This window comes from Notolepis coatsorum, assembly GCF_963971535.1.
Source record: "Notolepis coatsorum genome assembly, chromosome: 14".
NCBI classification, from domain to species: domain Eukaryota; kingdom Metazoa; phylum Chordata; class Actinopteri; order Aulopiformes; family Paralepididae; genus Notolepis; species Notolepis coatsorum.
In genome coordinates this window covers 39,490,161-39,510,960 of record NC_140178.1, presented here as the reverse complement: position 1 = coordinate 39,510,960, position 20,800 = coordinate 39,490,161, and the positions used below count along the sequence as shown (strand labels likewise).

The 20,800-nt window shown below is 42.8% G+C and overlaps 1 protein-coding gene across 2 annotated transcripts in view; it reads right to left on the bottom strand.

Annotated features, from left to right (window-relative positions):
• LOC311240986 (uncharacterized protein) overlaps positions 1–20,800 on the bottom strand; it is an 89,047-nt gene that overhangs the window by 49,222 nt on the left and 19,025 nt on the right. For both annotated transcript variants that reach the window (XM_084329625.1, XM_084329626.1), the window contains exons 6-12: positions 20,069–20,162; positions 17,092–17,231; positions 15,528–15,700; positions 12,677–12,780; positions 11,669–11,824; positions 11,059–11,210; positions 9,025–9,157 (exon numbers count right to left, since the gene is read on the bottom strand). In XM_084329625.1, coding sequence (XP_084185751.1) covers positions 9,025–9,157; positions 11,059–11,210; positions 11,669–11,824; positions 12,677–12,780; positions 15,528–15,700; positions 17,092–17,231; positions 20,069–20,162 — 952 coding nt within the window. The remainder of the gene's footprint in view (positions 1–9,024; positions 9,158–11,058; positions 11,211–11,668; positions 11,825–12,676; positions 12,781–15,527; positions 15,701–17,091; positions 17,232–20,068; positions 20,163–20,800) is intronic.

Below are 20,800 nucleotides of genomic sequence, written 5' to 3'. Positions count from 1 at the left end.
CTATAATGAACAGCAAGGGACACACGACCGATTACATAAGGGAGAAATGGGAGAGAGAGCTAGAGATAGAAATAACAGGGAAGGAATGGGGGAACATATGCGAGGTGCAACATTCAACAACAGGATCGAGGATATGGAAAGAGTTTGGATGGAAAAACATAATCAGATTCTTTATAACCCCAGAGCCGAAGGGAAAATATGCACCAACACAAAGAGCATGCTGGAGGATGTGTGGGAAGGAGGGGGCAAATCACACGCACATATTCTGGGGATGTCAGAAGCTGAAGGGGTATTGGGAGGAGATAGGGGAGGCAATGATCAGAATATTAGGATACGGATTGCCACAAACGGGACTGGTGCTGTACTTAGGGGACCTGACACACGAGGGAATACAGGGGGGGGGACAAATATTTAATAAAGATAATGTTGATATCGGCCAGAAAAGCAATAACGAGACTGTGGTACAAGGAAGACCCACCGACAATAGCACAATGGGTAGGAATAGTAGAGGAGATACAGGATATGGAGAGGATAACGCACATGCTGAGCAGTGATGCCAGTAACGCGTTACTAAGTAACGCGTTATTGTAATCTGATTACTTTTCCCCGAAAATAGTAATCTAACGCGTTAATCTTTAAAAGCCAGTAATCTGATTGCAGTTACTTGTCCAAGTGTCTGTGCGTTACTATTTCGTTACTATCTCATCATAAATTCATAATGCAGGCGGAATGCAGTATTTTATTTTGTTTTCGACAGTCAAAAATACATTTTGAGCTGTTTTTATTATTTGGGAGTGACGTTGTGTGGCAGTGAAAGGGTTAAATACACAATGTGTCCCACGGCGTGACTGGACCCTCTGTCTGTGAGTGACTCTGCTTTGGTCCAATCACATTCCCCATCCACAGTCTGCGAATCAGAGGCAGAGTAGGGCGGGTCTTCACAGCACGTCATGTGACATATGCGCCAATCGTGTGACAGCAGGGCTCCGTCGTTACAGCCTCGTCTGCAGCACGGAGAATTCCACCCCAAAACGCTCGTCTAAACGTAGCCTCAGTCACTACTTCACGTTTGTGTCAGCTAAGCCGGGTGAAAAAAAACATTCATATGCGGAGGAAACAAAATACTGTCTACCGCTAAAAACAGCACATCCAATTGCATTGAAAGCATCTGGAATCACAACACTAGCCGACGCTTCGACTAGGTACAGGAGGACTCGGAGGCCAGCCAAACAGCAAAAGAGAGAGATTGTTTCTTTCCCTTTTGATTAATGTATATTTGATGGTGGCAGAGCAAAAGCTCTTATTTGCCAGATTTACAGTTAATTTACATGTTAAAGAGAGACTGATTGTATGTTTATAGAGAGACATTTATAAAAACAATTTAATAGTTACAGTTGATATAATTGAATAGTTCAGCCTGCATTTGTTAGATGTGATACACTGGTTTTGTAAAACCACTGGCTGGCTGCTCTAATGCTGTGAGCATCATAGACTGTTGCTTTACCATACTTGATGGTACAGAAGCTGAAGCACTAGTAATTTACGTTATGTGCAGAGAAACAAGTTAAAAACAATTTATGCACTTTCAATAAAGCGTTTAAAAAAAAACTGTTGGGGGAACGACAACGACTTCGTAACCTAGTTACTTTCAAAGTAACTAAGTTACTCTGATAATCAAGTAATCAGTAAAGTAACTTGGATAACTTTTTAAAGGAGTAATCAGTAATCAGTAATCAGATTACTTTTACAAGTAATCTGTGGCATCACTGATGCTGAGGCTACAGGAAGAGAAATTTGGGGAAAGATGGGTAAAGTGGGAGGATTATAAAGGGAACGTAAACGACATCACAGAGGAAGAACCAAATGCAACACAAGAGGGTGAAGGGTAAAGGAGGAAAGAAGTTCAAGGAGGGTCTCTGAACCCATGTCACACACTTTTGCTTTAGTTAGTATTTTATAATATATATATATTTTTTTTTGGGGTATTACAATTGTTTTATGTTTTTGTACTTTACTATTTATGTCTGTTTAACAGTGTTATATTAATATTCAGGGATGATGTGGTTTGTGTATGGGTGAATCAAAAGGCAAAGAGAAAGTAAAAAAAAAAAAAAAAAAAAAAAAAAGGACGAAGGATAAGGGAAGAAAGAAGCTCAAGGAGGGTCTCTGGACCCATATCACACATGCATGCCTTAGTCAGTATTTAATATTTTTGAGTAGGAATTATATTTTTATACCCGTTTAAGGGAGGTACACAATCAGCCTTTGTATTAAGTACCTGGAAAACAACTGTAGTGGAACCAGACAACTAACCATGATACCCATGTAACCATTTATGTGCACTGTTTTTTTTTTGTTTGTTTTTATTGTGTTGTTAGTTTCTTTTTTCTGTAAGTGCTGTTTGTCTATAAGTGTTAATACAAATTTAAGTTTAAAAAAAAAAAAAAAAAAGTCATGCAGAAACTGTAGTATCCTATCAATAAACTGTTTATGTAGACATTGTAGAAGCCTTTCTTTCCAGCAGGCGGCGCCTGTGGCACCGTGACAAATGCATGCCGGCACCTTCTTGGTGCAGACTGGAGGGAATGTTTGGAATTCAGATGATGTCTCCTTTCAGCAGTCACTCTGTTTATATTATAGCAACCACTGACATTTCATACAACAAACAGTGGCTAGTGGGCGACAGTGGCTCAGGAGGCAGAGCAGTAGTCTGGTAATGGGAAGGTTTCCGGATCCTACCGGCAGCGCGTCGAAGTGTCCTTGAGCGAGACACTGAACCCCTAACTGCTCCCAATGAGCAGGTTGACACCTTGCATGGTCGCCTCTGCCGTGTGTGAGTGAATGGATGAATGTGAGGCATGGATAAAAGCGCTATATAAATGCAGTCCATATATATAAATTATATGAATGCAGTCCTTATATATGCACAGTATATATGCAGTCCATTTACAAACAGAAAAACAAATGGGTTTTGTTTATGACAACATCTGCAAAAGAACAAGCTGCAGTGGTCACTGCAGTAATAATGCAGGATAGATACATGACAGACTGCAAGACTTTGTCCACATTAACTCATTCAGCGCCAGGGATTAGCCTGGTCCTGTTGTAGCTATGCCATGCTTTAAAGATAGGAGTGTGTCACCTTGTTTGTAGTAGGGATTAGTGCACTGCAACCTTGCCCAGGCCCGACGGGGCCCGGCCCGGCCCGGCGGGTTCGGGCTGGGTAGGGCTTTTTTTTTAATAAATTATTCGGGCTCGGCCGGGCCCGGGCACCGCCGTTTTTTATTTTTTTTATTTTTTTATTGCGTTTTTTTTTTCTTTCATATAACTAGGGTTATAGGATAACCTTCGTTTTAAGATTCGCTTTCTCTTTTGCGCCAGAGAAACATTTGGATGTAATTACTGCAGCGCGCAGGGAGAACTCAGGGGACAAGTTCAACTCGATTGGTTGTGTTGGAATATAGCCAGTTGGCGAACGTTTTAATTTGTTCTTGGGATGTATGTAGCCGGTTTTGTTAACGGTGTTCAACGCGTTGCTGACGTCGTGGTGAGTGATGATTATTATTTGCTGGGTCGAGACTCGCTACCTGTTTTGTTGTGATTTTCATTACGTTGCTCTGCTCGAAATCTGATTTCTGTTTTCTGTTTGTTTGTTTGACTGAGTAGGCTATTGTGTGGTGTGTGTGTGTGTGTGTGTGTGTGTGTGTGTCAAAGAAGATTCTATAGCCTTCAATACGTTTTACGAGGCTGATGTGTGAGTCAGTCTATATAAGCGAGCACTGGGAGAGACGGCATTGCGAAACAGGCTATGTAAATGCTTCTTAGTTTTGTTTATTTAATTACGTTCATATAAAACCGTGTTTCGAATATTTAAAACAAATACAAAAAAATATATATTTTAATAATAATAATAATAATAATTTTTTTCGGGTTTTCATGCGAGCTAGGGCTTAAAATATTATTTACAGTCGGGCTTATTTTCGGGCAGGGCCTGAAGTTCACGGGCTCGGGCAGGGCTCTGGCTTTATTTCAAGGCCCTTGCAGACCACTAGTAGGGATGCACCGATCAGACTTTTTCAGTCACGATACCGATACCTGGGTTTGGGTATCGACCAGATTGTCCAATCCCCCCCCCCCCCCAAAAGTTTAAAAACTAATTTAATCCATTTTTTTTTTATATTAAAATATATTTTGTTTTTAAGAATTGTAAAGGATCACAAGTGTGTTTTTGATTTGTTATAAACAAAGACAGAAAATAAACTTCATTCATTCAATTAATAAACTGTATGCCTCACTGTCACTGTGTGGAAGAGACTGGGATCATTCTTTTGTGCAAGGCAACATCAGGCTTGACTTAAAACATTACTTTCCTAACTTAGTGAAACTAACACAGATATAAATGTACTGAATGGTTATTTCGTATTTGATTTATTATAAAAAATATTTAAAATTAAATAAAAAAAGTACGATATATATTTTTTTTACCGATACCCGATCCAGCTATTTTACTGATATCGGCAGCCGATACCGAATCGGTGCATCCCTAGTTTGTAGAGCTATATCTATATTCTATATTATAGTTATGGAGACAATACTATAGTCATTTGACAGTGACTTTCTTCCGTCAAACATGCAAAAAAGAGAAAAAACGTTCATGCATACGTTTGCGCATTATCCCGTGGTGAATATAAGTATAGTTTAGGAGTGATCCGGGATCATTCCTGAAAAGAGTTATAGGGCGCTACGTGTATTCTACTATAAGCGTTGGCGTTTCTTGCCTGGACACGCTACTATTTCCAAATCAAATGTATATAATATAGGTATTATGTTTCATCATGAATGCATGAAAGGGGGCAGGGTAGTTTTTTTACGCTTTGATGGCCTGTAACGGCATTCGTGTTGAACACTACAGACGCTGATCAGCTGGATGGATATGAAAACATTGTTGGATCAAGCTGAAATTTATGTCAGATATTACTTACCTTTGGTCGTGGGTATTCCAAAAAGAATATTCCAATTGTCTGATCGCGATTTCCAGTATTGGTGTCCATCTGGTCCCGGACATAATTTGGCACAACTTATGGAGCGAGTGTGCCAGATGCGTTTCGAAGTGGTTGGATGAAGCGATTTACTTGGCTCCGTCTAACTTTAGTGCCCGGAGGGATTTAAACGTAACACATGGTCTGGAACAGAGTTTACTGCACTCTCGATACTGCCACCTAGCCGGGTCTGGCTGGTACTGCACCCTCGGGGTCCCAGTATGCCTTTTAACAGCAACATACAGGTCCGTGACATTGAATAGAATATTAAAATCGAAAAAAATAAAAACGGATCAAATAACGAGTTTACTCATTGTTGGCGCTCAACCGCTGGTGGCCAATAACTAGTAAACTTGTTGTTGGCGCAGAAAGTGTTAATACCTTTCATTTTTCATTTTTTAAACACGTTTTTAAAATGATATCAGTCGACACAAGCGTTTTTGCACCGTTCTCCATCGATACTAGCTCGCCTGAAAACGCACATCACATGACTAGTCACGTACACTGGGCATGCACGTGCGCAAATGCAAACAGGAAGCAGACTTCTTGAGAAACGTCCATCAGGACACAGTGAAGCCTGAACACAGTTCAGTTTAGCGCATGAACTAGCCTACTGCTAACTGCATGAAGTAGCCGGCAACACAGTGGAAAACTGGTGAATTTCTGAATTTGTCAAGCTTTTCAAATCAGTCCGACCTAAAGATGGCGCCGCTACGTCCGGCCGCCTGTCTGTGCGCTCCGTCGAGACTGTGCTTACTATCTTGTCTAGCACAGTCTCTGGAGCGTAACAGTAAGAAGCATTTTGTATGAAAGTATTCTGTACTTCTGTATGACAACTATTAAAGAAACTTGAAACTTGAGGCCAAAGTCAGAAGAATCAACAGGCTGGTGATTATCAAAGGACAAAGGACTGGTCATGGATTTTCAAAGGACATGCAATACTGCCCAAGAAAGACCCTGGGAATAACGTTATGAAGCAGAAGGAGGCTGATGGCTCCATGGCCGTTTTGTGGGCTGTTTCGGACAAATTAACAAAGTGATATGCACACTTTTTATTGTCATTCTCGGAGTAGTGTTGATGATTAATAAGGATACTTGACGACAGGGCGGCTAGGTGGTGTAGTGGGCAAGGCACTCGCCACCAGTGTGGAGGCGCTAGGATTCGCGTGTTCGAATCCAGCTCTCCACATTGTTTTCAGTTTAGCTGGTCGTCCGCAGTAATACACATTGGCCGTATTACGGGGAGGGAAAACTGAAGGGTGGGGATCGAACGTTGTGAACAAGCGACTCCTACAAGTCGGTTGGTGCGCCTGTGCAGTAGAATCAGGAAGTGTCGGGGGCAGCGTGAGCCTCCCACGCGTTACTCCTCGACACTGAGAGATTGAGCTGCGCAGGTGAAAAGATGCGACTGCTGTTACCTCAAGTACCGGAGGGGACTTGTGCTATGTATGACTTAGTCCACATTGCAGCCGGCTTGTGGGAGGCAAGAAACAGCGTTCGTGACAGGGGAGGGTTGAATTGGATGATACGAAATTGGGATGGGAGAAAATATAGAAAATGGGAGAAAAAGTGGATCAAAAAAAAAGGATACTTGACGACAATGAGCACATCACTGTAAACCCCACAGCTAGTGGGTGTTGCTTTGTGGTGAAATGAGACGTCATTGTCACGTCAGAAGATGCAACAATATTCTCGGTGCGCTGCACATGGTGTCGGTAGTGAAAGTGGGTGTCTGCACCTCCGCCTGTCCACATCGCCACGCAACCCCCGGATTTAGTCTTTGGGGCTTAAAAAACGCCAGAGATGTGTGGACGCTAAGTGCAAACGAAGCACAAGTTACATTCTGCAAAACATATTAACACATTCAGGGCCATTGGGATGCGTCTAATAAATCTCTAGAGCAGTGGTTCCCAAAGTCGGGGTCGCAACCCAAAGGTGGGCCGCGAGCAGCCACGGGAGGGCCGCGAGATGATTAAAAACAAAAAGAAATTTTTTTTTTTTTTTTTTTGTCAGGCCACTGAACTTAGAAGCAGGCCAGGACAGTGTTTCTAGTTGTATTCTAAAATTCTATTCTATTGTATTCTAAAATGTGACTATATGGTTTTATATTAACTTAATAAATAAACAAAAAATCTACTTATTTCAACGAACATTTCAAACTAAATAACAGATTATGCACATAAAACGCTGAAAACAACCGAAGCAATAATAGTATTTTAATGAGGCTATTATTATTATAATCATTATTATTTTGCAACAAGTTAGCCCTCTCATAAATAGCACATATAAATGAATAACTAACTTGAACTAACTTAATAGGATTGAAGTGATATTTGGCTTAAAAAATCGGTCGCCTGGCAAAAAAAAATTTAAAAAAGCCTGACGATGTGCATTGGGCCGCGGCTCTCTGACGCCTTATTTTCTGGGTCCCGGTCTGAAAAGTTTGGGAACCCCTGCTCTAGAGGACCGGCAAATGTAAACAGACATGGGGCTGTTTGTAGAGCTAAATCTATACTTTATAGTATTGCTCTACAATTGGGACCATAAACTGTCCCTTCAAAATGGATTAAAGAAATAATTCTCATCAATACGTTCTCATTTCATAGCGCCGTGAATATAACGTTATACGGCATTTGGTCTAGTATATTTCCTGGGAGGCGAGATAAAGGGCTAATAGTTACTAGCGTTATATCCAATGGCATTTCCGTTATACAGATGCTACAGTTAAAACTCAAACTGCATATGATCGGCACGATCCTCAAGCATGTATGCATGAAAGGGGGGGGGGGGGGGGGCGTCGTTTCTTATTATTGATTACCAATGTTCGTCTAAGTAGCCACATAGGCCGATCGTATCGTATCATAACAAGGCTCGATCGGGCTGTAATTTACGTGAAAAAGATCTTACCATGAGCCGGTTGGATCCCCCCTGAGCATTTCCCCGTTATCGATCGCCATCTGGTAGATCGATATGTCCATTGGCTGATGATAAATCCCCTTATTGCATAGTGAAATCCGCAATTCAAAACGTATCCCGTGCAACAGACAATAGCTATCGCTTCAGATGAGTAGAAAACTACATTAGAGATCCAAAAAAAAAAAAGACAACTTCTGCCACAGGGAACACTCTATTATCGCGATAGCGCCCCTAAGAGGATCTGGCCGGTATTGCACGTTGGCGAATTCAAAGAGTAGGGTAAATCTGCAGTGCCGCTCGGCGACCTTGAATAGGTTATTAAAATGGAATAAAAGCAATAACAACTTGCCACGGATATATCCGTGCTTCTGTCCACAACGGGTGGAATCGAAACACGGAGATCTCCGTGGTCGGGCGCCATTGTGTTAAGGCCACATAGTTGGGCGGAACGTACGCAGAACGGACTCTGCAGAAGTCCGCACGTACTCGAAGCGGACTCAAAGCGGACGTCCGCGTCGCTCACTTAGTGTCACACAAAAGGTTGCTTGGCGTTTTGGTTGACATCAACCTGCATTTAATGTGACACCGATCTGCATTTTACTCTGAACACTCACTCCGTGCCAAGAGAGTAGGGCAGGATCATGGTTAAATGGGTAGGATTGGTCCGGTAAAAACGTTGGCAGGTAGATGATGCTAAATTTAGTTTTACTATCGCTACCGTTAGTTATTTCATCATCTGAAGAAACTTGAGAAGTTTGAATGGCTTTTCTAAATTAAGTGTGTAAAACTGCCAGTTTTATTTCAAAATCTTGGAAACGGAGATAACCTAGACTATTTATTTTGACATCGGTGGACGACGCCATGACAGAAAGTGTAATAGCGTGCAAGGATTGTGGGGAAATGTAGTAAACTGGCAGAAAATTGGTAGGCGGTGGTACGCTCAACTATGAAACCTCAAACGACTGCGGACATGCCGCGCAGAGTCCGGTCCACTCACAGTACGCCGACTATGTGGGGGCCTTTGGTGTGGACAACCTCCGAGTGTACCAGTGTGTGCGTGTGTTCTCACCGTAGGGGGGGGTTGTGAGGGAGCAGCTGGAGGATCAGTAGCTGTGACGGCAACAGAGGGACCAGCAGCAGTAGTAGCAGTAACAGTAGTAACAGCAGCAGCAGTAATGACAGTCGTCTCACTCTCTGCCTCGCTAGAGAAACAACCAATAGAGGACAACGTCACATGGAGAGTACATCAACATTAAGCCACTTCAAAGTAGAAAGAATGAATAAACACGCAGTCGTTATGAGTTGCTGGTACCGATGGGAAGGAAATACAGCACACTCAAATATTCCCTCTTTAATTGATCTCTCAAGCCACGCCCTCTTTTATTGATCCTCCAATCACAACCGTTGCTTCCCGAAAGGAAAACAGCAAAGCTGTTGTCCAGATACCCTCATGTACCTCGTCTTACCGAGACTAAGAGTATGGGAGGCTAATTTGATGTAGGTGACAACTTTTTCTTCCATCGCTATCGTTTGCGTAGCACCCCATCGTGGGTTATGTTTGCTGGTATAGTATAGTTTGCCCATTTCAATTCCCCTGATAAGCAGGTCTCGACTGACTATTAGTCAACAAATTCCATGACTATTAGTCCACTAAGTGATTAGTTGATTATCAACAAATCTGTAAAATTGTGCCTTCTCTACCAGAGATGTGAAAAGAACTTGGAACTTCAACATGGAAACGAGGACACATAGTGTCATAGATGTGAAGAGTCGCAGGCTGTAAGTTGTGTTGTTTTAGCTTGAGGTGCCACAACAAACAAATGCGATGAAAGAGTAACATTGTGCATCAACTGTGATATTGGCCCAAATGGAAAAACAGTGAACTACAGTAGCTGAGCTCTCAGGTTTTGAAGAAATCAGACTTCAAATTCAGATCCCCAGGACCTTTTGGAGTTATCCAAGAAAGCCCATGCAACTATGTATTAATATATTAGAGGTGGGTGTACGTGTGCATGTGTGTAATAATGCAGGACTTTAGAGAAGTGTTTATTTGGCATGCAAACGACACACACATGCCAAAAATGTTACCATGATAACAATATGATAATGTTATCATATCGATATTGTTATCAGTATTAAAATATATATATATATTTTTTTTAACAACAAATGTATGTTTATTTTGAAGCAATTCTTTGTTGTTGGCGCCATCTTTACAGCCCCTCACACTCCAGTTCTCAGGCTGCAGCTGGTTTGAAAGCGAAAGTAAACAGGCTTCTCTGCTGGTTGTGGCTCCAGGGGAGGTGAACAGTTCTGGCTCTGCCAGTTTCTTTTCTATCTTTTGGCGCTTTTTTGGTGGACAAACCACCCCACATGTGCACCGTGACTCACGACTGGAGACTAGCTCTGCTAGCACTAGCACACATAGCCTACTGTGTACAGACGGTTTCAAACTGTATTTTAAATTAGAAAGCAAACAAAATAAATGGACAATAAATCTCAATTTGGTCAGTATTGTCATTTGGGTTAGGCAAGAAAGACAAGTCTGTCCACTGTCTCTGGTTTTAAAGCTGCCCTGTTGCAGGTCACAATACAAAAAAATAATAATAAATAATATTGATATTTTTTAATTATCGATCGATATCGATTATTAAAATATATCGCGATAATTATTGATATCGTTTTATCGCCCAGCCCTAACACAGACACATGCAATTCTTTGTGTCGCCGATGCGATTGAGTCTCTGCACTTGACGAATCCCCCCCCCCCCCCCCTCAGGAGCAGCCGGGAGCAAATAGGGCGTCGGCGAGGTACAGCGCCCCGGGGACCAATCCAAGTGCTCTTGCCCGTCTTCGTCAGGGATGCGACAGCGTTAGCGATCTGTTTTTGTGCATGTTTTTCCATTGGGTTTCTCTTATCGGGGGGGAAACCCTTGTGAGCACGGGGAGAACATGCAAACTCCACACAGAAAGGCCTGGGAGATACCCCACCTGGGTACCTAGCAACGAGGAAACCTGGTCCCCAAGCGGGAATTGAACCCAGACTTAAGATATTAGAGGTGTGTGTATGCGTGCATGTGTGTATGTGTACATGTTCACATACTCAGTGGGTGACTCCAGTTGGTTTGTCGGGGCCCGAGGGGAGGTGACAGGCGTGCTATAGGAGGAGGAAGGGGCTGTCACAGTAGGAGGAGTCCCAGCCAGCTGAGCCAATGGCGGAGTGTCTGAGGGAGGTGGGCGGGGCATGAGAGGGTCCTGAAGATAGAATAGAACTGAATGTTACCTGAGGCAAACGTCCTGCATGGAAATCAGAATCCCCCCGAATCAATAGAAGTGGGAAATATTATACACAAATGAACGAGTCATAGACACAGCTTATACTTTTTGGGCATCCATATTTACATATTTGAAGCGCGACATATCGCAGGCGACCCAGTGATTTCCAGCCATTTAGGATTAGCGGGGGTTAAATCTGGCGACAATTTGAATGGCTAGTATTATCAGATAACTAAACCATGCAATCCAATTTTACCTGCATTGTAAGGCCACTCCCTGGCCTAAAGAAACCATTTCAATATCACATGGGGAAAAATACGACAATAATTATTCTTTAATGGCTTCACTTATACCGGCACAAGACTCTCCTCTATGCCGTTATTAAAGTCTAGGCCCATGTTCGAACACATCATTAACAGCTTTTGAGCGCCACCAACCTGCTGGCTGCGGCTTGGCTGGAAGGGCCTCTGGGGGCGTGTCTGTGCGGTAGGGGTTGGTGGAGGGGTTGGGGTTGTAGCTTGGGACAGGGAGCCGCCTGCTGCGTTCCTCAGGCTTTTAGCGTAACTGCTCTCATTCTTAAAGCTGTTCACAGCCTTATTAGGAAAGACAGAGAGAGACAAAGTGGATTTAGTGAATATATATAGATATATATTCTATCCATCTATCCCTCATCCATCTACAGTATCTATCTATCTATCTATCCCTTCCTTTTTCCATCCACCCAGCCCTTTTATTCCTTCACTCTTTTTTTGTATTAACCTTTTATTCCTTCACAACTTTGCTGTTGTGTTGTGTGTCAGAGGTGTTCTTATGCTGTCTGTCCGTCTGCCTAGTTCCCTGTTTCTTTGTCCTGTCCATTTATTCGTATTAATTCCCCCCCCCCGGGCTGCGCCCTGGACCAATGTAAAAATTGGCTGGGGGGGCGCATTATAAATGCTAATATCATATCATATCACTCATCATCCATCCTTTCATTGACCCACCAATCAATCCATCACACCATCTCCCCTAACCCAACCACTTGTCCAAAAAGTAATCCATCCATCCTCCCACCTTCTCTCACCTGTCAGAACATCCCCCCACCCTCTCACCCGTCAGAACATCCCCCCTCCCACTCTGACCCATCAGAACATCCCCCCCCCCCCCCCCCCCCCACCCTCTCTCACCAGTCAGAACATCGCCTCTCCCACTGTGACCCTTCAGAACACCCCCCCCCCCACCCTCTCTCACCTGTCAGAACATCCCCCCACCCTCTCTGACCTGTTAGAACATCCCCCCCACCCTCCCTCACCTGTCAGAACATCCCCCCCACCCTCTCTGACCTGTCAGAACATCCCCCCCCACCCTCTCTGACCTGTCAGAGCATCCCCCCCAACCTCTCTGACCTGTCGGAACATCCTCCCACCCTCTCTGACCCGTCGGAACATCCTCCCACCCTCTCTCACCTGTCGGAGGAACTTATTGGCTACCAGGTGGTCAGGGGATACAGATGATTCGTCACAGGCTGGACAGACATGGTCCTCAGACTCTAACAAGGAGGTACGGATACCTAAGGAGAGAGAGAAAGAGAGAGGTGAGAAGGAGAGATGCGTGTGTGACAGAGAGGTAGAGAGGACATCTTGGGCAGAGAGAGTGGAGAAAGTGAAATCACATTCATCATTCATGACCATCATTCAAGCATTGTTCAACTTGCGTGCGTGTGTGTGTCTGTGCATGTACGTATGTGTGTGTGTGAGTATGTACGTGTGTAACAGGGAAGCTACATTACGATCAGTTAAAGGATATTTTGTTCTCTCTACGTGCAGATTTAAACAACACAACCTAGTTAAAACTACATAGAAATGCTTTGAGGAGAGTATTCAAATGAATGGAGCTTGCGGCTTCATAGTACCAGAGGCCATGCAAGGCAGCACATTATGCATGCCATAGTTTTTCTCCCCCCACATAATATGGAGCCAAGCCTCTGTATCTACAATTAAAACTATACAACCTTGTACAACAAGACAGTTAGGATACTGAAACATTAGAATTTGATAAGCTCAAAATATTAAATCACCATTGATTTGAAATGAAACAATGCTGTGCTTTAAGTGCAGACTTTCAGCTTTAATTTGAGAGTATTCACATCCAAACCAGGTGAATGCTGTAGGAATTACAACAATTCTTATATGTGCCTCCCCCTTTTTAAGGGACCAAAAGTAATTGGACAATTGGCTGCTCAGCTGTTCCATGGCCATGTTTGTGTTCTTCCCTCATTATTTCATTTACAAGAAACGGATAAAGGTTCTAGAGTTAATTTCAAGTGTGGTATTTACATTTGGAATCTGTTGCCGTCAACTTTCAATATGAGGTCCAAAGAGCTGTCACTATCAGTGATGCAAGCCATCATTATGCTGAAAAATCTAAACAAACCCATCAGCGAGATAGCAAACACATTAGGTGTGGCCAAATCAACTGTTCAACAGCAACACCTAAAGTCACGGAAGACCCAGGAAAACAACTGTGGTGGATGATGGAACAATTCTTTCCCTGGTGAAGAACACAACAGTAGGTCAGATCACTCTCCAGGAAGTAGGCATATCTGTGTCAAAGTCAACAATCAAAAGAAGACTTCACCAGAGTGAATACAGAGGGTTCACCACAAGATGTAAATCATTGGTGAGCCTCAAAAACAGGAAGACCAGATTAGAGTTTGCAAAAATAAAACATCTTAAAAAGCCTGTACGGTTCTGGCCTCTACAGAAGTGGAATGCTGTCCAATGGCCAAGTCAATCAGCTGACCTGAATCCAATCAAGCAGGCATTGCACTTGCAGAAGGCAAAACTGAAGGGAAAATGCCACAAAAACAAGCAGGAACTAAAGACTGTTGCAGTAGAGGTCTGGCAGAGCATCACTAGGGACGAAACCCAGGGTCTGGCAATGTCTGTGGGTTCCAGACTTCAGGCTGTCATTGACGGCAAAAGATTTGCAACCAAGTATTAAAAATTACAATTTGATTTATGATTGTCCCATTACTTTTGGCCCGTAAAAAAAAGGGGCGGGGCACATGTAGAAACTGTTGTAATTCCTACACTGTTCACCTGATGTTAATGTTGGATGGAAATACAAAAATGATGCTTAAAGCACATCTTGATTGTTTCATTTCAAGTCCAAAATTGGTGCCGAAACACAGTATAAAATTACCCCTTTTCTCTCTGAAGACTCTTTTCAAACCAACGCTTGATGCTGCCACCACTGGTCGCCAATAAGATCAGCACTTTGATCCAACACACCAGTTAACAGTGATAGTAACATGTTTTATTGGCGACCAGTAGTGGCAGCAGAGGGCGCTCGTCAGGCTTTCCCAGAAAACCACAGAAGAACCGATTTCCCATTACCGAGACTTCTTTATACAGTATTTCTGCAGTTGTAATATAATGCGTACAAAGCTCGTCAATAGAGCTATCCCTGTAGCTACAGCACCATGACAACATGGCTCTCACGCGGCTGGTGGTGACCACCCCTGTGCTCCACCCTGCTTCTGTATCACGCCACCCTGCTTCAGAACTGCCACGGTGAGGCAATAACATCACGCCCACCGCGTGAGTCAGTCAAGCTGGTCACCGCATCACCTCTGCTTTTCCCCCATTTATTATAGGCCTATCGTTTATGCTCCAATCGTTGCGTTATGTGATCTGAAAAATAAATGCAACATTTTGTAAATAATAAGTATAATTGTGTGGCCTATTTTCTTCATGCCATGTGTTTCAAAAGTCTCCACTCACAGTTGCGCCGTTAGCGCTCTGATCGGAGAAGGTGCAACCGAGAGAAAGAGAAAGTAAAAACGGAGAGCTGTGGAAACGGCGAAGAAAAGGCTGCAGCTACTGCAGCAACTCCAGTGCGAGGATTTTGACTTATTATTTTGACTTATGACCAGTGCAGAGGATGGTTATGTTTATTCACACCAGCTGATTAGAAGTGAATGAGCAAAACCCAACGTTATACGATGCAAGATACGAGTATTTTCTCTGCAATCAGGACCATGCAGAGATCCCTGCAACCTGCCATCAGGTGAGTTAATGCGTGTGTTTTTGCGTTGGAAACGGAGGGGTGAAAAATAGCATTTCCACACTGTAGAAAAGACATCATTCCGGGCTATTCTTCAAGGATAAAAAGGTATGTGGGTCTAGGATTTGTTTGTATGGTGGTTACCACAACGGTTTGAATTGCCTCACTAATTTGTGCTGTAAGGAAAAGAAACACTGTGGCAGCTCTACTTTATGAATGAATGTGTGCGCGTGGTGTGTAAAAGCTCACAGTCGTCACAGTAGCTGTTCCCGCAGCAGGGGATGACCACGGCGTCGCTCAGCAGGTCCTCGCAGATGGGACACCGCAGCTCAGGAGGAATGAACTCGGCCATCACCTCCACCACGGGCTGGTCCTGACCCACGAACGGAGGCTTCTCCTTCTTCACCACGGCATAGGCCTCACTGCGGGGCCGCGGCGGACAACACAGAAGCATCACATCGTCACATTCAAGTCATAATAAGAAGAGGAGGATGAGACGTTCAGCACTGGGAGGGATGTGCACAAGTTCACTCTCTCACAGCTGGTCTGAACAAATAAGTGAATGATTGATGTGTACCGACATTAACAAAGGCTAGAATAGATTACTCACTTAAGGCACTAGGGCTGTCACTTAAAAATATTTTAATCAAATTCGAAATTCGTTGCAGAATTGTAGACAAGTTCGAATTCGAATTTCAGTGTAAAAAGAAAAGAAAAAAACATAAACCTAAATAAAGTCCAAGATATTTTCAAAATGTTGGCTACTTTTCTTTTTTACCATGGGATGTTTGGCATCATTCTTTTCAGCACAGTCTCACCTATATGACCTGAATTTTTTTTTATTTTTTTTTTAAATATATATAATATTATTATAATCTTTTTTTCTTTTTGAATTTCTCCCTTCAAGTTCGAATCGTGTTTTTATATAAATTGAAATTAATTTCGAAATTCAAAAAGAATGTGACAGCCCTATAAGGCACACCTCCATGGAACCAATGAAGAGCACATTCAGCCAGACGCATACCAGCCCCCCCCCCCCCCCCCCCCCCCACACACACACCCTCCACTAACTCCTTTGTGCCAGCAGCTGGAGAACTAACGGCTGCAGAACTCTAGACCTATTTGGAATGTCTGACTACTAAGTGTGTCCGACTCTTAACCACCAAAATCTGCACGGACTACAGCGTTTGACGTATATCATGCCAGTTAGGGTACCTTGTGTATACTGCACCTTGTGTATACTGTAATATACTATTACTCATAGTATATATATTCTTAATCAAATTCTTTATTGCCTATTATTTATTGTAACGTATATTATAACCGATAGGGCATACAGACCCTCATCTGCACCTTTGTTTACACTGTTTATTTCTCTCATATTTTTATATTCAGATCTAATTTTACTGCCTATATTTACGTCTTTTTACTATTACTCTGCCCATACCTCCCCTCCAAGCTGCTATGACGCCTGAATTTCCCCAAGGGGATCAATAAAGGAATATCTTATGATTGTGCAAGGCTAATTTGATTAGCTACAGGTAGGTCCTCACCTGTTGCATAAACAGATGATTAAATGTGTTGGACGAGTCAGCCTTGTGGACATGGTGCCATGGCAGGACAACTCTGGTCCACATGTCCCACACTATGCAACACTTTCATTCACTTTTCTTGAAGTTTTCCGACGGGGCTACATTGCGGTCAGCTACCCGAGCCAAGGAAGAATAGCAACAACAGTGCATGCAGGCCAGGCAGTGCTGCAAGCTCACGTAGGAGGGATTGAACGTCCTCTACTCATCACTCTCATACTTACGCGTCTATGGTAGGGATGGCATAGGTCCCACTGTTAGTGAGCATGGCTCCTTTGGTGCTGGGGTCATTCACCTCCACTAAGAAGGTCTTAGGGATGCCAGAACACTTCTTTATCCGAGGTAGAGCCTCGTAGGCCCTATCCTGGTGGCACAAACATACGACACAGACATGGTAACGTAACGCATCGCCACCCGACAATAAGCATAGACACACAAAGTGGCACACAATACACACATACTAGTGCTAGCTACAGAAACACATTCACTAGCACAAAAGAAACACTCACTAGCACAAAAGAAACATTCACTAGCACAAAATAAACACTCACTAGCGCAAAAGAAACACTCACTAGCGCAAGAGAAACACACTCACTGGCGCAACTGAAACACACTCACTAGCGCAAGAGAAACACTCACTAGCACAACTGAAACACACTCACTAGCACAACTGAAACACACTCACTAGCGCAACAGAAACACTCACTAGTGCAACAGAAACACTCACTAGCACAAAATAAACACTCACTAACGCAACAGAAACACACTCGCTAGCGCAACACAAACACTCACTAACAGAAACACTCACTAGCACAATAGAAACACACTCACTAGCGCAACTGAAACACGCTCACTAGCCTAACAGAAACACACTCACTGGCATAACAGAAACACTCGCTAGCACAATAGAAACACACTCACTAGCGCAACTGAAACACACTCACTAGCATAACAGAAACACACTCACTGGCATAACAGAAACACACTCACTAGCATAACAGAAACACACTCACTGGCATAACATAAACACACACTGGCACATTACTCAAGTGGTGTACAGCAGGTTGTAAGTTAGTGGTGTACAGCAGGTTGTAAGTTAGTGGTGTACAGCAGGTTGTAAGTTAGTGGTGTACAGCAGGTTGTAAGTTAGTGGTGTAAAGCAGGTTGTAAGTTAGTGGTGTACAGCAGGTTGTAAGTTAGTGGTGTAAAGCAGGTTGTAAGTTAGTGGTGTAAAGCAGGTTGTAAGTTAGTGGTGTACAGCAGGTTGTAAGTTAGTGGTGTAAAGCAGGTTGTAAGTTAGTGGTGTACAGCAGGTTGTAAGTTAGTGGTGTACAGCATGTTGTAAGTTAGTGGTGTACAGCAGGTTGTAAGTTAGTGGTGTACAGCAGGTTGTAAGTTAGTGGTGTACAGCAGGTTGTAAGTTAGTGGTGTAAAGCAGGTTGTAAGTTAGTGGTGTACAGCAGGTTGTAGGTTAGTGGTGTATAGCAGGTTGTAAGTTAGTGGTGTACAGCAGGTTGTAAGTTAGTGGTGTAAAGCAGGTTGTAAGTTAGTGGTGTACAGCAGGTTGTAGGTTAGTGGTGTACAGCAGGTTGTAGGTTAGTGGTGTACAGCAGGTTGTAAGTTAGTGGTGTACAGCAGGTTGTAAGTTAGTGGTGTAAAGCAGGTTGTAAGTTAGTGGTGTACAGCAGGTTGTAAGTTAGTGGTGTACAGCATGTTGTAAGTTAGTGGTGTACAGCAGGTTGTAAGTTAGTGGTGTACAGCAGGTTGTAAGTTAGTGGTGTAAAGCAGGTTGTAAGTTAGTGGTGTACAGCAGGTTGTAGGTTAGTGGTGTATAGCAGGTTGTAAGTTAGTGGTGTACAGCAGGTTGTAAGTTAGTGGTGTAAAGCAGGTTGTAAGTTAGTGGTGTACAGCAGGTTGTAGGTTAGTGGTGTACAGCAGGTTGTAAGTTAGTGGTGTACAGCAGGTTGTAGGTTAGTGGTGTACAGCATGTTGTAAGTTAGTGGTGTACAGCAGGTTGTAAGTTAGTGGTGTACAGCAGGTTGTAAGTTAGTGGTGTAAAGCAGGTTGTAAGTTAGTGGTGTACAGCAGGTTGTAGGTTAGTGGTGTATAGCAGGTTGTAAGTTAGTGGTGTACAGCAGGTTGTAAGTTAGTGGTGTAAAGCAGGTTGTAAGTTAGTGGTGTACAGCAGGTTGTAGGTTAGTGGTGTACAGCAGGTTGTAAGTTAGTGGTGTACAGCAGGTTGTAGGTTAGTGGTGTACAGCAGGTTGTAAGTTAGTGGTGTAAAGCAGGTTGTAAGTTAGTGGTGTACAGCAGGTTGTAAGCTAATTCATTAGCTCCTCCACTGAATACAGCACATATACATATATATATATATATATATATATATATATATATAAATAAATAAATAAACATTACCATGTCTCTCAATAGTCAAACAGCTGTACTGTATATTAGAGGAGGAAGTACTATAGAAGGCAGGAAACAATCATTTATATCCACTTGCAACAGTGACTGGTGTATTCATAATCACGTTCACTGCTTCAACAGCCAAACACTAGGAATTTAACCAAAAAATATGTCATGGGCCTAACTCAACAGAACTATAGTGGAGGTACTCACATGATGAATGCAATGACATTGACAGTACTACTATGTTATCATCACTATTATTACTGACTGAATGAATCCTGCCATCCCACTACTATTATCACTATTACTACTATGTTCTATCACTATGTTCTATGTTCATTACTATTGCTATTATGACCTCTTATGCCTGTACCTCCCCTCCCCCATGCTGCTACGATACCTGCATTTCCTCAAGGGGATTAATAAAGGAACACTTGACTTGATTCTCACAATCGCAACCCCACTCCTTCTGTGACTGTCAGTTATTACCACATCAAACAAGGCGTTAAATGCTTACAAATAACAAGTTCATTGTCTGATGTATTTGTAATTACGCATAGTACCAATAGGAAACCATTATTAGGCATTGGGCTGTGCTTTTCCAAAATCACAAAAAAGGAACAATAACCAGTGATGTGTTTTCAGGTCATCAAATTCATATTTTCAAATCCTAATGAAATTTGAATATTGAAATATGTTTTGAGAGCCCTAGTCTGGTTCCTATGCATGCACTCTGTAGTTCAGTAGCACAAGGGATAATTACATAATTTCCTTGATCAGAGTAGAACTCACCCTGTTGGTGGGACAGTTTCTGATGTGATGGCCATTCTTCCCACAGCGGAAACAGGTGTAGTTAGCAGGGGGAGGACCCTGCTTCATCAGGTAACTACAGAGCGAGCGAGAGCGAGAGAGGCAGAGAGGAGAGAAAGAGAGAGAGACAGAGGCAGAGAGAGATGAGAGAAACAATAGAGGCAGAGAGAGATAGAGACAGAATGACAGATAGATAACGAGAGAGAGATAGATAAAGACAGAGACAGACAGAGAGAAAACGCATATACTTTTTTAAATGGTTGAGATAAAATACATGTTATACTCCAGCCCAGCCATCAGGGTCATGGTGATAGTTGGGTTACATCTAGGGATGTTCGATATTGGCTTTTTTACCGATACCGATATACCGATATTGTCCAACTCTTAATTTCCGATACCGATATCAACAGATACCGATATACGCGGTATCGCATACTTTTCACAATAAATAAAATAAGAATTTGTTCTTACTTGCTTGCCTGGGTAAATAAAGGTTAAATAAATGTAAAATAAAAAATTTATTAAATTTCTTTTTTGAAAACCGATACCGATATTTTCTGATATTACATTTTAATGCCAATATCGGTAGGCCGATAATATCGGACATCCCTAGTTACATCACAGATGAAAAGCAGTGTTAGTGGTGTACAGCAGGTTGTAGGTTAGTGGTGTACAGCAGGTTGTAGGTTAGTGGTGTACAGCAGGTTGTAAGTT